We start from the raw sequence: 22,108 nt of genomic DNA on the forward strand, positions 1-22,108 counted from the left end.
AACCGTGAGAACAGTTATTGCTTATACCAGATTAGGTCTCATAAAGGACACACATTGCCAAGGACAGCACAATGCTTTATTACAAACACAATCTCATTCATTTGCAGGAGGATTTTATTATTTATTGTTCAAAAAAACACAATGTATTGGCACTTCATGAACTTTGGCATAATAGGGAGGCATAAGACTAAATTATTTATGCCATTGAATGCATTCTCCTTTTGGTCAAGACAAACTATTGCTACTTTTACTAAAGCCTCTACAAAGCTCTTTTATATAAGATACTGACCAGACATTTCCTTACTTATATTTTCTTTCTTAAAAATTGAAAATAATGGACCAAAGGTTCACTTTTCTGCATTTCACTGGAGCCATTGGGTGTAATACTATAGTAACACATGGGAACAAATGAAGAATTGTTTCACTCTTCGGGAACTCATATTACAGTTGTTAGCTACCACTCAATGTAGAATTACATATATTCTCTCTTTTGCTAAACATCTTTTTTGTTTTGTGTTTTTGTGTGCTAGTAACTAATCCTTCTAAAGTGCTATGTCCTGTTTTTTCCTGACCCTGGTTACCTGACTCTTGGCTTGTGACTCTGCTCATGTCTTTTCAATAGTACTACATACCTGGTTTATGTTGACCCCTGCTACCAAAAACTGGCCTCTATAACTATGGCCTTTTTTCCTGGCTCATTGTTCTACCCCCACTGGTATGTTATAATATTGTCTTCACAGTAAGAAGAGTAACGGATCACTCATCTGGTCAGCTGACTGCAATGGAGCTTCTTAGATCACGGCAAGTCGGTGGTCAAGGGGGGGAGGTAGGTGGAAATGTCTGAACTCCCCCCATTTTCCCCTACCGCCTCCCTGATCGACCACCAACTTGCCGTGATCTGAAAAGCTTGTTGCAGTCAGCTGACCGGGTGAGTGCTCCTTTACTCTTCTTACTGTAAAGCCATTATCTGCCTTATATTCTATACGTGCAGCACCACCAGTAGCCATCTTTTGCACTCCTCCACATCTTATGCATCCTTGGCTAGGAAAGAGATCGCGCTATACACAGTGACAGTGCCAGACCTTGTGCTCTATTGTGACATTATGATACTGTCTGTTGTCGTTGCTAACCCATTCCTAATGTATTTGGTTCCACCCCCAGTATACATTATACAGGATATAAAACATCATACCACAGTATCATAGTATAACTGACTTCTTTCTTTTAACCAATACAATGCAATTGTTTAACTCTGGGAGCAGGTTGGAGAGTTGGAGACAAGCTGTTATTTTACGCCTAATAAGCAAAGTACTTTCACACCTTCACCAAAATGCTTTCCTCTCTTTTGGCTTGTCTGCCAGAAACTACATTAAATAAGTCTCTGAAAAGCACAGCTAAAAGATATAAGCCTGACCATGTCCTGCAGGAGGGGATTTGACTGTGCTTTGAAGCCTACAGTGTATTCCCCACTGATGGGATAGGATAGATGACGCAGCCTCTCCCAGTATGAAGCATTTCATTAGTGTCCTTATTTCACATTTTAATCAGTTTGCTTGTAAGTTACCACTTTCCTGAGATCATCCAACATCAATGAAATTATACCCAGATGTTTTGTAGAACAGCACAGGAGGATACCAAATTTCATTTTAAATTGGCAAATTTACTAGAAAAAATATTTGATACTTTATAACAAGTGTGTTTGTTTTACTGTGCTCAGCTTAAATGTCTTATAATTTAACCCAAAGTAGCAATGTAAACAGTCTAAAATTACATCCCTAGGAATAAAATCAATCTTAAAGCCTCCTTTGCTTATTGAACCCATTTACAATATGATCCGTGTGGCTGATGAATACTACATACAGTATTACATCCATTACTGAACAACATGCAGAAGTATATATGCCTCCTTAAAGGCACCAATGTTTTGTCCAATATAGAGAACAACCCAGACAGATGGAATGAATATATATTTTCAGTAGTCTCTAAACAGCACTATTATACTATGAAGCAGTGCCAGTAACCTAAGGACACTAGATGGGCAAAAAACACTGGCAGCATTGGGCAAGGGTGTATGTCTACTGTAATGGCAAATGGAAATGAACTAAATTGCCTTACAGTACCTATATTATAAGGCAATGGGTTAAAGGGGTAGTCCAGGAAACTGAACTTTTTGGACATGTATCCACTATTCACATCCTATGTCCCGCCTGAGCCGTTGATTGGCTAAGAGGGCTTTCACTTCCATTCGCTCAGGAAAGTGGGGACCACTTTGCACCAAGGATAGGAATAGGATGGACCTGTACAATAGATCACAGAGGCCCCCAACCCACGATCAGACGCATATCCCCTTTCCTGTGGATAGGGGATAAGTGTCTAAAAAATTCAGTTCCATGGGCTACCCCTTTAACTTCCTGCTGTAGTAACTGCATGTCACATATAATATACCTAAAAGGGAGAACTTGTTTCAGCAATCAACAAAGCAATTCATAATAACAAGAAGACACAAATATATATTATAATCTGTGCATTATACTTGTGTATATAAACAATAATCATGTGTAATAGTTATTCATATATTCTTGTAATAAAACAATTTTTCAGCACAATTTTTCATGCTGAAAACACCCCCTTCGGCTTATACTCGAGTGAACAAAAAAAACAAAAAAAAAAACAAACAAAAAAAAGTTTCTGGCTTTAGCTGTGAGGGGATGGTCCCGGCCGTCCATCTCCGCCTGTCAATCCCTTCAGTGGTCTTCAACCTGCGGACCTCCAGATGTTGCAAAACTACAACTCCCAGCATAGTTTTGAAACATCTGGAGGTCCGCAGGTTGAAGACCACTGCCGGGCCTTCGTCATCATCCAGACCCTCCAGTTGTTTTCTACTCACCTCCCTTCGGTGGGAAGGAAGGGAGAGCTGACGCCTTGACGCCGACACACAGGGACGTTCATGCGCAGGGACGTCACTGCGCGTCATCGTCAAGGCAACTTCACTAGTCCGGGGCCGGCCCGGAGCGGAGAAGAGGGCCTCCCGGTGAAGATGGACAGCCCGCAATGACTAACCCTCCCCACCGGACGGTCCCTGCAGCATAGGTGGTCGAATATGGACAGCCCGGACCAGCTCACCCTCCCTTCCTACCGAGAAACTGGGGAGGTGAGTAGAAAACCAAAGGGGGGTTCTGGATGATGACGAAGGCCTGGCAGTGGTCTTGAACCTGCGGACCTCCAGATGTTTCAAAAATACAACTCCCAGCATGCCCGGACAGCCGATGGCTGTCCAGGCATGCTGGGAGTTGCAGTTTTACAACATTTGGAGGTCCGCAGGTTGAAGACCACTGAGAAGGGATTGACAGGCGGTGATGATGACGGGGGGGGGGGGGATGATGACGGGGGGTGTTAATGACGGGGAGTGTGGATGATGACAGGGGGGGGCGATGATGTATTTCCCACCCTAGGCTTATAGTCGAGTCAATAACTTTTCCTGGGTTTTGGGGTGAAATTAGGGGCCTCGGCCTATATTCGGGACGGCTTATACTTGAGTGTATACGGTAATCCATACTTTATTTAAAGCTCACAATGCACAGCTATACAATGGAGATCCTCTGTGTGCATTAAGCTGTAAGTGGTAAATGGTATTCAGGGTTTGGATGCAGCTGTGCTCTATAGAGAGCCTTTGGACATCACAGAGCGTCTTGTATTGAAACAGTAGACCATGAATGTTAGCAGGTTTCCAGATGTGCAGTTCAATATCTATGCAACCAATAAATCAATGGATGGTGATGGATGGAATGCAAATGTTTTCCCCATAGAAAAACATTTTCAAAGTTAACAACATTAATGAACAAAGCTGCCGTACCGGTACTATTCCTGACCTTAAGCCAGAACTTAATATTCACCTATCTTACTTAGCCTCGGCCAGATGGAATAAGAGAGATGTATGTTCACATTGGCTTTCTCACAAAGCAAGCCACAACTAGGCAAAACAGTGATTTATACACTTGCAAGCTGCTACAGTCCTATAAATGGCTATTACAAAGACGCCCGTTGCTTTCCTGGCAAAAGTGCAGGTAGAATGATAGGCTCATATCTGCAATCTGAAGGCTGTCATAGCATTGGAGGATTCATGACATTACCTAAAGAGATTTAGGTGCAGGGCGTTCTGATAAATTTTAACATTAAAACGGAAAACCCTGCGAGAAGCTCACAACATGAAACTTAGGCATGTTTGCTATGGAAATGATAAAGTGCCTTAGGGAAATGTTCTGAGGATGCCATCACATATTTCCAGCAATCCAGAGTTTCGTTCCGGCACTGTAGAAACTGATCTCATTCATTTGAATGGAACAGGTCAGATTTTTTCAGCATATCAGTTGGGATGCCAGATCACCATATGACCAAACATGCCAGTCTGGCCTGCTGACATAACTGCGTTCCGGACCATGTCACAACTGATGCCCTTTGCCATCAGTTGTGATCATAGATAAAAGGAGATCCAAGAAAGGGAGATGAATCTTGCTGCCACAAGAAGTATATATGGGTAAATTTATTGCACACAAAGGATCCACGCAACGCGTTTTAAAGCCGTTCCGGCTTTGAAATGCGTTGCGTGGATCCTTTGTGTGGAATAAATTTACCCCTATATACTTCTTGTGGCAGCGCGATTCATCGCCCTTTCTTGGATCTCCATTTATCTATATTTGCGCCTGGACGCTGGGAGCCGCAGCAGCCGCGATTATAGGATTCCTGATCAAGTCCATTGAGTGTTGTGCCTCCTTTTGCACAACTCGCATAGGTGAGTGCATTTTGATTTGGCTCTTCACTATCTCATCCATCAGGTTCCATCCAGGGGCGCGCACCCTGTTCTCTTTTGTATCAGTTGTGATCAGTCATTCCAGTTCAGTACTGATCCGGAACGCCGGATATATGCCCCGGCACCCTGGTGTCTTCTATTGCTATGCTGACGAAAACTTTATTGATTGCTTTTTTGCCATAACTGACCCATTACAATCCATTTTGTCATGCCTTTAGGTGGATTTGGGTCCTACGGGTTTCCTTCTTTTTATTGGAAAGAATAGTGCTGCATACTACACTCTTCTAGCTGTATTCGAACAGTGGCAACGTTATAAAAATGTGAACAAGGGCTAATTCACAAAAAAAATGGAGACCTGGTCAACAAAGTGAGGTGAACAGATGTTTAAATGACAGCATTGATAAAAACATAATTGTATCTTCATCACAGCATAGTTCTATTCCGCTGCGTCTGCATGAGTACCATTTATCACTTATAGAGAGGGTGGATTGAGGACAGCTTGTAGTTATACATCTCCAGAGAGACACCAGACAGTTTTGTTTTACATCTCCGTACACACAAATGTAAACACTGGATTGTACAATATTTTATCTCAAGACCCTGGCACTGATTTTAAAGGGAGATATTTCTTCCTATGAAGCTTGAATGCTATGAATAAAGAATGCTAACTTGTTCTTTCTCTTTTCACTGGCACTACATTGCATCCTGCTAAGAAATCACTTAAAGGGGTACTCCAATGGATCAACTGGTGCCAGAAAGTTAAACAGATTTGTAAATGACTTTTATTAAAAAAATCTTTACCCTTCCAGTACCTATCAGCTGCTGAATGTTTCAAAGGAAGTTCTTTTCTTTTTGAATTCCCTTTCTGTCTGACCACAGTGCTCTCTGCTGACACCTCTGTCCATTTTAGGAACTGTCCAGAGTAGAAGCAAATCCCCATAGCAAACCTATCCTGCTCCAGACAGTTCCTAAAATGGACAGAGTTGTCAGCAGAGAGCACTGTGGTCAGGCAGAAAGGAAATTCAAAAATAAAAGAACTTCCTGTGGAGCATACAGAAGCTGATAAGAACTGGATGGATTAAGATTTTAAATTTACAAATCTGTTTAACTTTCTGGCACCAGTTGATTAAAAAAAAAAAAAGTTTACCAGGGGAGTACCCCTTTAAAGTCTATGGAAAAACATGTGTTGGTGCACAGAATGTATAGAAAAAAAAAAAAAACTGCAGAAACTCTAATGCTGGAATGACTGCAGTTTTTTTTTTTTTTTTAAACAATGTGTGCACTGCTTTTCCATAGACATTATTGGAACACATGGTCAGATAAAAATACTGTTGCTTTTTATATCTATTTTATTGCAGTTTTTTTGTTTTCATTTTACAATATATGAACTTAGCCCTACAAAGATATTCTCCCCCATATGTATTCATTCTAAGCAATATTCTTTATGAAACAAGCAGCAGAGATGAGCGTTGTAAATATGTATAGGTGATGAATTATGGCAACTCCAATTTTGTATTGCACTATATTATGGTCATGTGCATGAACCCCAAAATAAATAATAGAAATTCACTTAAAGGGAGTCTGTCAATTGTTTCTTTCTGCCTAAACCATGGGCAGCATATAATACTGAAAGGCTACTTTATCAAGAACAAAGAACTAAGTCTTATTCTAAAATGCTGCAGCGTTTCATAGAGTAACTTAGTTTAACCTCTTGGTACAGTGGATGCATAATCGGGGAGTATGAGATGAGGTCAGGAGCAGATCCTGGCCGGTTAACCCACTAAATGCTGCAATTTATAGTGATCGTGGCATGTAGGAGGTTGACAGGAACAACACCTGTCAGACCTCCAATTTGCACCCCTGAAAAGCGATGGCAAAGTGCCAATCATTTACCATGGCCAGGACATATAGGGAGTGCAGAATAAGTTTAGGATGAATACATTTTGTCCGCTCAGTAAACATGGCCATTTTAATTGGTTCTGAAGCCACCAAAATGTCATCCAAAAATAGGAAAAAAGTGAGGATTAAAGATAAATAAGTAGATAACTAATATAGATAAAGCAAATCCTTACAAATAAAAGTAAGAAAGATCTGCTGGGAGCTGTAAATCACGGTCTATTTCAGTGTTTCCCAAACAGGGTGCCTCCAGCTGTTGCAAAACTACAACTCCCAGCATGCCCGGACAGCCTTTGGCTGTCCGGGCATGCTGGGAGTTGTAGTTTTGCAACAGCTAGAGGCAACTGATTTGGGAAACACTGGTCTATGTAGAGGACAGGAGCTTCTTCAGGGTCCTGTACAGTACACACAGTGTCCTAAAAAAAAGTAAAATGGAGCCGCCGTCACCTGATGCCTAAGGGAGCAGCTAACCCTGGCACAGGTAAAGAGTACAGAACATGTAATACCTCCCTGTACTGTAGGGGGTGCTACCAGACACCAGTCAGTGCATGCACTTTAGGAATACACTGGTTTTACCAGTGAAATATCCATTCTTATTGGTCGGTTCTTCCAGCCATTGACACGTTTTACAGATTCCATAGCATTGTATCTTGAGTCTGGTTTCAAGTTACAATGGTCCAGAAAAGACCATTGTATGTTGAAACTATTGTATGTTGAGAGATCACTGTATATGTTTTTATATTCGTGTCCTTTTCAAGCTAAGTACCTGAATCAGCAGCCGTGATAAGTAATATATATTGTTCTTTCATCTCTCGATCCAGACTCTTCACCACACTAAGTTGTCCATTGGATGACAATCTGAAGGCTCCATCCTCATTACCAGAAGCAAGAGCGTACGTCAATCTACTGTTAAGCCCCTGGTCATCGTCTCTGGCAACAACCTGAAACCATAAAAGTAATTCTTAGTTTTATCTTAACAACCTAGACATTTTACATTCTGCAATACAATATCTGATGTCTCTGATTATGTCTGATAAAAAAAAAAAAAGTTAAATAAGAAGACACACTTACCTGGAGTACAGTCTTGGGTAATACATCTAAGTTCTCTGGCACATTTACTGAATAGGGAGACAATTCAAATTTTGGAACCACGTCATTAACATCAGTAAGGACAATGCTGACTGTGGTTGTGTCTGTCCGTGGATTACTGCCACGATCTGATGACTGGATGACCAAGGTGTATGAGGATTTCCTCTCGCGATCCAAAGGTTTGCCTATTGATATCATTCCAGTTACTGAGTCAATCCTAAATTCATTGCTTGGATTTCCATCTATAATGGTATACCGAACCATGCCATTTATTCCTTCATCTGTATCCGTTGCCATCACCTGAATGAGATCTGTTCCAGTTAGTATGTTCTCGCTTATCTCCACTTTAAAGAGACTTTGTGAAAAGCGAGGATTATTGTCATTAATATCAAGAACCATGACTACTACATCCACAGAAGAAGAAAGTGAAGGTTCTCCTTTATCGGTAGCTATAATTGTTAAAGTATAGTTTGAAATATCTTCTCGATCCAGTTCCCCTGTCAGTCGCACCTCACCATCAATGTTTCCGATACTGAACTTATTGCCCAAAGAGCTAAGCAATGAATACTGGACATAGCAGTTTGGTCCACTGTCAGGATCTGTGGCTTGAGCACGGAATACAATAGTATCAGTAGGCGTATTCTCTTGGACATAAGTCAACTTTGGAGATGTGAAGCTTGGTGGATTATCATTGACATCTAGCAAAATGATGGACACTTCCACGGTGCTTGTGTATCTGTATGCTGGTGGAGGGGCCAAGTCATGAACCTGTACCACTAGATTATAGAAGGACTGGATTTCTCGGTCCAGATTCTGAAGAATACTTAAGGCTCCATCTTTGTTAATTTGAAACTGGCCCATACTGTCTCCTGAAGATATACTGTATAACAACTTAGAGTTCAACCCTGAAAAAAAAAATGTGAATACTGTTTAGACCCTGTCCCAGACACAACTAAAACAAACTTGACTTCATATAAAATATAATTAAATTACTTTGTGCAATGTAATGTATTTTCTATGTCTTTAACCCTTAAGGACCAAGCCCATTATGACCTTAAGGACCAGAGCAATTTTTTCACACCTGACCACTGTCCCTTTAAGCATTAATTTCCCTTGTGAAAATGAAACATTTGGGATAACACCAGCATTTTAGTAAAAAAAAATAAAAATAATAATTCACGTCCAGGTTTAACGAAAATTATTCAAACATCTGTGGGGTGTTAAAGCTCACTATACCCCTTTTTACATTCTGTTTTTTTTTTTTGCGTTTATGTCAGAACCGCTGTAGCGATCAGCCCCCTTTGTCCAAATTACCTCAAATGTACATGGCACTCTCACTCCTGAGCCTTGTTGTGCGCCCACAGAACATTTTACATCCACATATGGGGTATTTCCATACTCAGGAGACATTGTGTTACAAATTTTGGGGGATTTTTTTCCTTTTACCTCTTGTGAAAATGAAGAGTATGGGGAAACACCAGCATGTTAGTGTAAAATTTTTTATTAATTTTCATAAGGGGTAAAAGGAGAAAAAGCCCCCCAAAATGTGTTAGGCAATTTCTCCCGAGTACGGAAATACTCCCTAATACGACCCTAAACTGTTGCCTTGAAATACGTCAGGGCTCCGAAGTGAGAGAGCACCATGCGCATTTGAGGCCTAAATTAGGGATTTGCATAGGGACGGACACGGATGCAAGAATTACACTTGCCTTCAATACCAAAATTACCCTACAGCAGTGTTTTCCAAGCAGGGTGCCTCCAGCTGTTGCAAAACTCCCAGCATTCCTGGACAGTCAATGGCTGTCCGGCTATACTGGGAGTTGTTGTTTTTCAACTACTGGAGGTTCCATCGTGGAAACAGTGCCATACCAGACGCTTCATTTTTATTGGGGTGGGGGTAACTGTGTAGGGGTATATTTATATGTAGTGCTTTACCCTTTATTTTGTGTAGGTGTAGTGTAGTGTAGTGTTTTTAGGGTGCATTTTTCATCATCTCAAACTTGCAGCGAGAAACTCACTGTAAACCCCCGCCCATGTGAAAGTACCCTGTACATTCACAAGGGGGGGGGGCAAACCTCCAGCTATTGCAAAACTACAACTCCCAGCATGCTCTTTGGCTGTCTGTGCATGCTGGTGGTTGTAGTTGTGCAACAGCTGGAGGCACACAATGCAAAACTCCCAGTGTTTTGCAACCAGTGGACCTCCAGCTGTTGCATAACTACAACCCACAGCATGCATGGGCATCCAAAGGGCATGCTGGAAGTTCTGGTAGTATGCCTTCAGCTGTTGTATAACTACAAGTCCCAGCATGCCCTTCAGCTATCACTGCATGCTGAGAGTTGTAGCTTTTGCAACAGCTGAAGGCACACTGGTTGCGAAACACTGAGAGTTTGTTTCTTAACTCAGTGTTTCACAACCAGTCTGCCTCCAGCTGTTGCAAAACTACAACTCCTAGCATGTACAGTCTATCAGTGCATGCTGGGAGTTGTAATTTGCAACAGCTGGATGCACATTGGTTGGAAAACACTAAGTTAGGTAACAAATTATGTGTTTCGCAACCAGTGTGCCTTCAGATAGATCCATCTATCTGCCTCCTGATAGATCTCTTGCTATACCCAAACAACGACAGATCTATCGATCAAAGCCGGTGCAGCAGGCAAAAGCCACCAGGGACCTTCTGGATGGCTTGCGGTTTAGGCAGCATAAAAGGGATGACAGGTTCCCTTTAAAGTGTCATCAAATAATTAAACTACATATGTATCACATGTAAGCGAGTGATACTTTGGTGATTTTGCAATACATTGTATTTTTCAGCCATTCTATTAAACTATATGTATACCTTTGCAACCATATTATTGTTTCGATGCATCTAAAAATGGAAATAAAGCAACAATAGTCTTAATTCCAAATTTCCGACCAGTCCATTATGTGTCCACAGCTTCTATACAAAGCTATAGTTACATACTATAAACAAACATTGTGTAGTCTGATACTGCAACCACATTCCCTTCCTGACTGATAGTAAGATGAGAATATGCAATAATTATTTGTAGTCTGTAACCACAGAAGCAAAAAGATTTGCATAGGAGCTGTAGACACTAAAGAGTAGCATAATCATGGCTAGAGGCATAGTTGTTTCATTATTGATACAATTGAGCATTATATACAAGCAACACATAAGCACAAACGATTATAATTTAGTACAAACCCAGTTATTACCACATAGTGAAGAGCAGCATAGGCCATATTCGAATTTGCGATATTTTGCAAATATATGGACGAATGTTCGTCATATATTCGCGCAAATCGCATATTTGTTATATTCATTTTTTTTTCTATGCGCATTTGCGAAAATCGATGTGCATATGCGAATATTTGCTAATGTTGAGCCCTCCCTTTAATGGTACAGGGAACTATGACTAGTGCATTAAATCTGTGATTTTTTGCCCATCGAAACCAATAGGCCCATTGTGGTCTATGGGGGATCTCACGGTATGTAAAACTGTAAGATAAGCAGGAGGGTCTTGGCAGTACAGTGGATGGGAGACCATGTGGTGGTTTGAGTCTCGGGTGGGACAGAATGTTAGTGTTGTGGTTAAACTTTACTTTCCTGGAAAAGCTGCTGAGTTGCCCATAGCAACCAATCAGATTGCTTCTTTCATTTTTCACAAGGCCTCTGCAAAATGAAAGAAGCAATCTGATTGGTTGCTATGGGCAACTCAGCAGCTTTTCCAGGAAAGTAAAGTTTAACCACAAAACTGTAACACTCCTTCCCTCCCCAGGACTCAAGCCACTGCACAGTCTCCCATTAAATTGTACTGTCAAGACCCTCCTGCTTATCTTACAGTTTTACATACCTTGAGATCCCCATAGACCACAATGGGCCTATTGGTTTCAATGGGCAAAAAAATTACAGAGTTAATGCACTAGTGCAGTGGTCTCCAACCTGTGGCCTTCCAGATCTTGCAAAACTAAAACTCCCAGCATGCACGGACAGCCAACGGCTGTCCGGGCATGCTGGGAGTTGTAGTTTTGCCACATCTGGAGGTCTGCAGGTTGGAGAGCACTGCACGAATATTCGCATATACGAAGAGCAGAGAGGGATGATCAGTGATCACTGTGGTGTGTACTGTGAACAAAAAAACAAAAAAAAAGCGAATATTCGTAATTGCAAATATATAGTGCTATATTCGCGAATTTGCGAATATGCGATATTCGCAATTAAAATTTGAATTACGAATATTCGCGAGCAATACTATTACCACATAAATTTTTAAGAAAGAAAGACCAAAAAGACATAAGGACTCAGCTAGACATATTATGTGCATTTATCCAAGGGTCCCATATTTTAAAGAACTTTTAGGGAAACACCCTGGACATGTAAATTTATAGAATCACTACATAGTTTGGCAACTGCTTCCACATGTGAACTATAGGGTCTCCTTCTTCCTTTGCATTAGAAGTAATAATTCCTGCCATAAAGAAGCAGATAATAGAACACAGAACTATATGCTTGGACTATAATGAGATCACGGTTAGATGGAACCATACTGAGCAAACAGAAGGCACCCGCAGTGCTAAATTCATATTATGCTCATAACTGGAAGACTTATTAGATCCTTCAGAAAACTGATGGACCACTAGACTGAATGGGTCGCTTAATAAGAAATAAGCCACTGAAGATAAGATTAAAGAAAGAAGCTTTGCGATTTAGCAGAACTAGTAGCCATGGATAGGGAATCAATTAGGTTAATTGTTCAGGAACGCCTGCTTTACACTCCCAATGTTTGCATTGTACTCGTATTTGTTTCCATGATTTCCCAGCATGACTTATGTTACAGTTTGTTGCATGTGATACATTCATTACTGACTTGTAAAGGGAAGAGCAGGGTGAAGTTTTAATTTACATGTATCAACAGTTATTATTCTACATGCCATATAAATCACAGCAAATGATATTAGAAAGCTACATGTTTAAATAACATAGACTAGTCTCCCATTTGTATATAAAAGAGGAAAAAATGGTAATCTAAACAAGTATAAAAGTTTCCTTCATTCCCAGACCTCGGAGGTTCTCATGGACAAGGGTTTTATGTCTGCAGACAGTTTATTAGCATTGCCCTGTCTACAAATTAATAATGTGACAATGGCTATGCTTGGGCCCTAAGTCTAATGGATTTTGGCTAATATGATGTAAATAAGAGTAAAAGAGTACAATAATAAAAATAATAAATTACCGGCAACGTGTGGCGTAAATACTGTGACACACTCACTTGTGATCAATAAGCTGTCTTAGGCTGGGTTCCCATTACGTTTTCCCCCATACGGGAGCGCATACTGCAGGGGAGAGCTAAAAACTTGCGCTCCCGTATGCCTTTCTATGCGCTCCCATATGTAATTAATTTCAATGAGCCGACCGCAGTGAAACGTTCGGTCCGGTCAGCTCATTTTTGCCCCGTTTGCGCTTTTACCACCGACCACGGTTTCACTGCGGTCGGCTCGTTGAAATGAATTACATATGGAAGTGCATAGAAAGGCATATGGGAGCGCAAGGTTTTAGCTCTCCCCTGCCGTATGTGCTCCCGTATAGGGGAAAATGTAATGGGAACCCAGCCTTATTGAGCACGAGAGTCAGAGTAATGATACCACACAGTTACAGTTTGTCAACGTAATGGCGGAGCTCTAGGTAATCCTCTATTACTGTGTAAAACCTGATGTATATTGCAGTTCAATAAATTAGGCCCTCTTAGCCTGAATAGAGAAGATTACGTCTCTTTTCTGTATTGATTTTAATGTTTTTAATGAACAAGGTAATGTCTACCCCTCCCTGCACCTATCATGCAAATCTGGGACATCTCTACATCAGTGGAGGCCAGAAAAAGTACCTAACGGTACCCAATGCCAAGGTACCCACGCTATCCTGTTAGTATCCTTTTTGATGTGATGAAAATAAATTAATAGGATCTCTACTACTGGAGAGTGCTTCATCCTATTTTCCTAGACATTGTATATAGCAACTGTTTGGATTTTTAATTTCTTTCTTTATTAATGTTTCCTGAGCACATGGCAATAAAGGGACTATATAGAAGGGACTGTAGCCCTTCTGAATTCTTTCCTGCACAATACAGTACTTTAGCATAAAGGGGTATTCCAGGAAAAACTTTTTTTTTTTTTTTTACATCAACTGGCTCCAGAAAGTTAAATAGATTTGTAAATTACTTCTATTATCTAAAACATCTGTCACTTAGAAATTATTCATTTAATGTGTCCCCTGGCGTACATTTCCACACCAATTACTCATAGTCTTTCTATATGGAGAAACAGAATAGCAAAATTAAAAAAAAATATATATATATAATTTTTTTTTTTTTTATGCACAAATTGAAATCACAATTTGCAATTACAATTCTTCATGGGAATGAAAGGACTATATAGAAGGGACTGTAGCCCTTCTAAGTTCTTTCCTGCACAATACAGTAGTTTAGCTTAAAGGGGTCTTTCTATATGGAGAAACTAAATATTAAAATTAAAAAATAAATAATAATAATAATAATAATAATAATAATAATAATAATAATAATAATGTATATATATATATATATATATATATATAAATATATATATATATATATACACACACACATTTTTTTTTGTTTTTCATTCATTCAATTTTCAATTACAATTCTTATTCTAAACTCAATATTCAGATCTGCTTTGATGACTCTGCCCTTCTTTAATCCACAAATTGTGCCCATTATTGCTGGTACCATAGACAGCCACCTACTTTGTCTAGCCCTTGTTGTCTCCCAGCTGTAATTCAACTATGTACTTGATGCCCGCCAATCAGTAGGTAAAGACATTCTAGTGTTATGCCATCACTTGGCAATGTAGGACAACATTACAGATAAAGTTTTTGAGTAAAAAAAAAAGTAGAAAGTAAAAAAAAATAGTTTAAAGATTAGAAAGGTATCCTCCGTATCTTTTAGAAGCTTAGCTTGAATATAAAAACTCCCAAAAAATGAAATATAGAAAAAGAGATAAATGTGACCACTGATTTTTAAAGCCTCGCAGACACTCTTAAGTCCCAGTGAGGATTTTCCTTTGAAAGGATTTGGAATAGTGTCATTATTTAAAATATTCATGATTTGTCTACGTGGAAACTTCCTGAACAGCAGACAGTTCCTTTGTGTAGATTCCTGCAAGCATTAATCATCAATGGCCATAGTTGGAAAGGGTGTAGAGCTAAAGTTTGCAAGCACAATGTTCCGGAAGCTACTAAGATAAAAACAAACAATATAACAGGAGTAGAACTACTGATGGGGGGGACATAGTTTAAAAGATTAAAAATGCAGGGAAATAAATTAACAGGGACACATCATGTACAGTACTTGACTCCTGACTGTGACACTGCTATTTAATGGGAAATCAAGTGGTCATAAATATTTAATACAGTCAGTATATTCCTATGAAACCACTTTGAGAAGACCAACATTTGCACAATGTATGGTGGACTGAAATTTCATCACACAAAATGTGGATAAGGTTTTAGTCTTTCTTCTGTACCATCTTCCGTCACAAAATAATGTCTGTTATCAATAACGGACTATAATGGATTAAAACGGATATTAGAAAAATCGCATAGACTATAATGGGATTTTCTAACGGACGTATAGGATTTGGTTACTGCCGGTGACAGCTGATTTTAGGACGGAACTAGCTAAATGGAGTAATTTGCTAGTGTGAAACAAGCCTAAGCTAGATTTAAGCTTGAGGTGAATCACTGCTGTAAAAATGCTTTTCTGTGCAACACATACTGCTGTCTGTCCCTCTCTCTCTCTCTCTTTCTCTCTCTCTCTCTGCAATAGAACGCTGATGTGACTGGCCGCAAGATGTCTGTCGATTATATAGGGCTGTGACTTCACAGGGGTGGCTGACTGCTGATAGGCTGCATGCTGCATGTGATTCAGGGTCATCCCGCCTACCCGTGTTCATGCCTTCTCAGCGTTACTTGCCCCATGTCCTGACATGTGGAGCCGCCATCTTAGATGTCCTGGAGCCTGGACCGCACTAAATAGAGTTTAATGACGCGAATCGTGCGATCGAATCGCGGCAATATTCGGATTAGCTGTGAAGCAAATTGTTCCTGAAATTCATAATGAATTTGGATTTGTCAGATTCAATTTGCTCATTCCTAGTCACAACATATTTTTTTTTTAAATTATTGTATTGTGATCTAAATCCCCTTTGTAGACCCATGGGAGATTTAAGTTCATTAGTTTTGATACAATTTATTTCCAATATAAAAGCAAAAAGAGAGAAAACTGGAAGAGTGTCGTATCCCCCTTCATCCTGGTGAGGATAATGGGTCTATTTGATAAGGCCATAGTCCTTACATTATCGACTGGATCTTTTGGTGACCTAAAGTTTATACGACTTTGGCTGACTCTTAAGCTGCCCCTACACATTAAAGAGTACCTGTCATCAAACCATACTTTCTAAACTAACTCAGATTATATTCACTAACTACTCCTAACACCCCTCCTGCCCCAAAAAGATATTCCGAGCATTAAAAAGCGGTGTTTTATACCTTTCCCCTTGCTGACAATGTGTAAGCTCCCGGCAGGAGAAAGGGGGTGTTCCCCAGCAGGGGCGACGTCACTCAAGCCTGTGAGAGCTGTGCCTCACTATGCCCGGCTTGCACTTCCTGAGTTTGGACTTCTGCGAGTCCAGGTGGAGACCAAATTAACTATTTGGGAACAGAACAGATCAACCTTGTGGCCGTTTTTCAATCACATTAAAAACATATAAAGGGTGAGAGTTTTAACAGCAAGTAAATAGCACAGTGTCTTATAATAACATAAGGAAAACTAAAAAGTTTAGTTTACTGACAGGTACTCTTTAAAGAGTAAAGTCTACCATCTAATGTGAACGGATGCCCTACAGACAATAGATATCTGGGGAGAGAATGGTTGGGCATGTTGGGTTTTAATATGACTGCTCCCTTTATTCTTGGGGAGATAAGCCACTGGTAGGTACCAATTGAAAGAGATCTCTATCAGCTGAATGAATATCTATTGATAATGTATGGCCAGAGATAGCCAAGAGCTGGCTTTTAGGGAAGAAAAGATTTAACATGATGGATTGTTTCTATGCGAGCTTTAGATTTTGCTAAGTTAAAAGTATTGGCAGAAAGTATGAGGCCCAACTATTTGTTCTTTTTTCATTATGATAGGTTGATTTTGCAATATATAGACAAAGACAAACATTAGCTAGGACTGGTTTATAGCACAATTGAATGTATTAGGAGCTCTCATTTGTTATGGATATCTCCAGTTTAAGAGCCTTGACAAGATCTCTATAATCCTCTTTGAATGTAAAGGACATACATTGTATAAGTATAAAGCGTTTTTACAAGCATGGGGATGTACCTTTGGCCCCATTACATCATATATGATCTTATTAAAACAATTACCGTAGTATATGAAAACGTTAATTGCATTTTTACATTTGATAGAATTTGGCAGAAAAATAGGGGTTTCATTTACTGTTACTGCAAAATTTCAATTCCAGTGTTTTAACTCAGTGGGTCGTCATGGAAACTGCAGTACTTTGCATATTGCTGAAAATAAATACTTGCAATTATCTAAGTAAACAATCTACATTTTATTGAAATCATCCCACTATCTGCGATGTGCTTAACATTCACCGGAATGACTTCCCCAGCAGCTGTTTTGGCATAAGAAAGAAATCTGCCCAATATGCCAGGATCCCATATGTCTACAGAGACTCCCAGCATGCAGTTCACACAAGTAACTATTAATGTTCCTACATTCTCAATGGGAAGAAGAATGCTTATGCCATCGCTCTCATATGCTGCACTATTTTACATATTATTTGCATTATCAGTAACAGTACTATTGATGGGAGATAAAAGGGTGAGTCTATAGAATTAATAAAAATAGTAACAACATATTGGTCAGACAAACACAGTGGCTGCATCTGATCATTTGACAATATTAGTTGCTGTGTTCCAATGTTTCATTCCCACTGCCAGCGATTTATTGTGCGTTTCAATTTATTTTATTCGTTCTCAAAATAGAAACACTTTGAATGATAAAGTCCCACCTCAGGCTATTGCCAAATAGTAAGGAGCACATAAATCCTAGACCAATATAATGGTCACTCTTTTGTAACTTGTATTCCATGGCAATCTGTCTTTCATAGGATACCCACATCTATCTATCTATCTAGAAAGTCTCTAGTTGTTATTTTTTTTATTTTATCATCTTTTTGTGTAGGCAGAAACAGGATGAACCTTGTTATTAGTCATTGGGATCCATCAGGTATTGTTAGGATCTGGTTCACTACTTATTTGCCAAACATGACAATGACTTCATTTTTGCAACACTTCTAGTGTTTGGGGTTGGCACATGTACTTAACTGCAAAGCCTTATCTTCCGTAGCATCAGTAAGATAGGTATAGGTTTTTTTATGTTTACCACCTTCCTGAGACTATTTTTATTTTAAAACATTTCACCAGAATACCCCTTCTTGGGACACATTGGGAATACTGCTTAATAGGCTAAAGGGTTACTACACTGGCCAGCGTGGAACTAAATGTTCTGATCGCTGTTTCATGCTGTGGGGGTCGGACATGGCCGTGATGTCATGAGGGGGCATGGCCGACCCCAGCAGCACGAAAAAACAGTGGTCGGAACATTTAGTTCCACGCTGTCCAGTGGAGTACCCATTTAACCTATTACGCAGTAGGGAGGTGACACACATAAAAAACCTATACCTAAGTTACTGATACTCCGGAAGATAAGGCTTTTCAGTTAAGTGCATGTGCCAACCCCAAGCACTAGAAGTGCTGCAAAATGAAGACATTGTCATGTTTGGCAAATAAGTAGTGAAACAGATCCTAACAATACCTGATGGATCCCAATGACTTATAACAAGGTTCATTCAGTTTCTGGCTACACGAAAAGATGATAAAAATAATAATAACAACTAGAGACTCTCTAGATAGATATTGGGAATCCTATGAAATACAGATTACCATTGGGAATCCCATGGAATACAAGTGACAAAAGAGTGACCATTATATTGGCCTAGGATGTATGTACTCCTTACTATTTGGCAATAGCCTGAGACAGGACTTTATCATTCAAATTGTTTCTATTTTGCACCATTAGAACCAATAAAATGAATTGAAACGCACAATACATTTTGTAATCCTTTCCCTGAAGAGCATTGTCATATGTGTTTCTTCCCTGGCAGTAGGAATGAAACATTGGAACACAGCAACTAATATTGTCAAATGATCAGATGCAGCCACTGTGTTTGTCTGACCAATATGTTGTTACTATTTTTATTAATTCTATAGACTCACCCTTTAAAGGGGGACTCCGCCCCTAGACATCTTATCCCCTATCCAAAGGATAGGGGATAAGATGTCAGATCGCCGGGGTCCCGCTGCTGTGGTCCCCGGGGATCGCTGCTGCAGCACCCTGCTATCATTACTGCGCAGAGCGAGATCGCTCTGCATGTAATGATGGGCAATACAGGGGCCGGAGCATCGTTACGTCACGGCTCCGCCCCTTGTGACGTCACGGCCCGCCCCGTCAATACAAGTCTATGGGAGGGGAAGTGGCGGTCTTCACACCCCCTGCCATAGACTTGCATTAAGGGGATGGGCCGCGATGTCATGAGGGGCGGAACCATGACGTCACGCTGCTCCGGCCCCTGTATCGCCCGTTATTACGCACAGAGCGAACTCGCTCTTCGCAGTAATGATAGCGGGGTGCCGCATCGGCGATCCCCGGGGTCCCCAGCAGCGGGACCGCGGCGATCTCACATCTTATCCCCTATCCTTTGGATAGGGGATAAGATGCCAGGGGCAGAGTACCCCTTTAAGACAGTTATGGCTTTAATATGAATCTATGCTTTTTTTTTGTATTGACAACACAGTATTTATCAGAGCTCACCCTGTGTAATCCTATCTGGTGCTGGGCAGTACTTAATCAATAAAAAAATGCTAAATAGATTCAGTGCAAACATCTAATTTATTGTACATTAAAAGTCAAGGAGGGGGGGTGGCAAAACCAGAAACACGTGATTATGTTCACACCACTTGTGTCCATGGCTTTTAGCGCACAATAAAGGGGATTTCTGTACAAGTGCTGGACTTGCCTTCTTCTATGCATTTTTGTGTTTTCTTAGGTTTCCACTGGGTAATTATTTATCCTTCCACAGTGTAACCAGTGATATGAAAACCTACACAAAACATACTTAAAAAAAAGATCTTTGCAACCCATGGCATGATCACATGTACAAATAAACCAGATAATTATTCCATACATTTTCATAATTATCAGGCAATGTCTAAGCAGAAGCTGTCATTAAAACAAGCTGTTTGGCTCTCTCTACCGGAAACAAGCACTGCAAGACTACAATCTGCAATAATTCTAGTACATCAAGGGGACAGCAAACTGTGCAGCCTTAAATTACTTGCCATCCTTGCCACAGAGTATTGAATTTATATGCATTATGAAAAATTAAAACTCAGCAAAACAGACGGCATACCCAGTCATAAATATAGGCAAACCCCTGCCACCATCACTAGAGAGTAGTAATTTTAATTAATGGTGACATCTATACTGACATTTTGGATGAGAAAATGCCAGATAATCAAGAATGCTTGGTAGCAGAGAAAGACCTTATAAGCATATTTTTTATGTAGAATGCATTAAATTACATGAAAATAGTAAATAAAAAAAAGTTTAAAAATATGAGTAGTAGAAACACTGCATACCTTCATCTGAATCAGTCACATTGAAGGTGAAAATTGTTGATCCAATCGGTAAATTCTCCATTACAGAGGTGCTATAGGAGCTCAAGCTGAAGACTGGAGGGTTGTCATTAATATCCAATATATTGAAATAGACTCTAACACATGAGGACTGTCCACCTCCATCTTGTGCACACACCATGAGAATGTAATACTGTTGTACTTCAAAATCCAATGCACGCGTTACGTTGAATACTCCAGTTACAGGATTCAAAAAGAACATGCCATCTTCATCATCATCGGTAACGGTATAGGTGATTTCTCCATTAATACCAGAGTCATCATCTGTGGCCAATATTGCAGCAACAATGGAGCCTGAATTTGTGAAAAATAGAAACTGTAAATAAAATCTGCAATAAACAGTACTAGACAGATCAGCTGTGGGGGTCAATTCAAGATCCACGTACATGCTAAGTCTAGTGAAATAGTTTTGGTCCTTAAAAGGTCCTTTACTTGGAATTTTTTGCTTACTTATATAAAATAATTTACTTAGGTTTCTGTCAGGAAATATACCAACTATACAATAAACAGGTGTGCATATATATATATATATATATATATATATATATATATATATATATATGTTAAAAAGCCAAGAACATTTAACGTAATATATTTCTTACCTGCCATGGTGTCTTCTGCTACATCAAAAGAATAGACAGCTCTGCTAAATTTTGGGATGTGATCATTGACATCACTTATTGTGATATTTATCCTCATATCTGAAGACTGAAGACCGTCATCTGCCCTAACTAGCAGAGAATACTTGGAGCGGCGTTCTCTGTCCAAGCGTTTGGTTGCTATCAAATCTCCTGACTCTGGGTCAATACGGAAACTGTCATCAGCACCACTAATAATCGTATAAGTTACCAGTGCGTTAGGACCCTAAAAGAATAAAAATACATATTTTTGATCAGAGGAAGGAACGGACTAGATGCATGGGGAAGATGATTAAGCAAAAGAAAAGATAATGAAATAGGAAAATTCATTAGAAATGAAGAAACACATTTGTATAGGTTGTAGATATAGGTAAAATAAAAAATCTGAATATAAAATATTATATTTTATACATGGATCTGCCATAACATAAAAAACACCTGCCTAGGGTTACTGTGCTCACATCTTGTTTCAGCCCTTCTGTCAAGCAAGCTGTCAAAACAAGAAGCTGATGCAGAGACCAATGTGTACATTGCGTTTAATGTCTAATTCTGACTTTGTGTGGTCCATTTTTTAGAATTAATATGCTACCTGAGAAGGAATGCTAGAATTCATAGACACTAAAAATGGGCAATGGACCAGTTAAATTTAGTTTGACCCATTAAAATCAATGGACACACCAGACTTTACATTGGTTTCCCATTTTGACAGCTTACCAACATGGAGCTTAACGGAAGGGCACAATGTCGTACTCTGGACTCTGGAAATAAAGCATATGTTAAATAGGCTTTGGAGCTCATAGGATGATA

At 39.7% G+C, this 22,108-nt stretch overlaps 1 protein-coding gene across 1 annotated transcript in view; it reads right to left on the reverse strand.

The window, feature by feature from the left end:
* Nucleotides 1-22,108, reverse strand: part of FAT4 (FAT atypical cadherin 4) — a 245,383-nt gene that overhangs the window by 58,399 nt on the left and 164,876 nt on the right. Inside the window, exons 3-6 of the mRNA XM_056563751.1 lie at nt 21,266-21,527; nt 20,607-20,957; nt 7,775-8,697; nt 7,470-7,644 (exon numbers count right to left, since the gene is read on the reverse strand). Coding sequence (XP_056419726.1) covers nt 7,470-7,644; nt 7,775-8,697; nt 20,607-20,957; nt 21,266-21,527 — 1,711 coding nt within the window. The remainder of the gene's footprint in view (nt 1-7,469; nt 7,645-7,774; nt 8,698-20,606; nt 20,958-21,265; nt 21,528-22,108) is intronic.

Source organism: Hyla sarda, chromosome 1, assembly GCF_029499605.1.
Source record: "Hyla sarda isolate aHylSar1 chromosome 1, aHylSar1.hap1, whole genome shotgun sequence".
Taxonomy (NCBI): Eukaryota; Metazoa; Chordata; class Amphibia; order Anura; family Hylidae; genus Hyla; species Hyla sarda.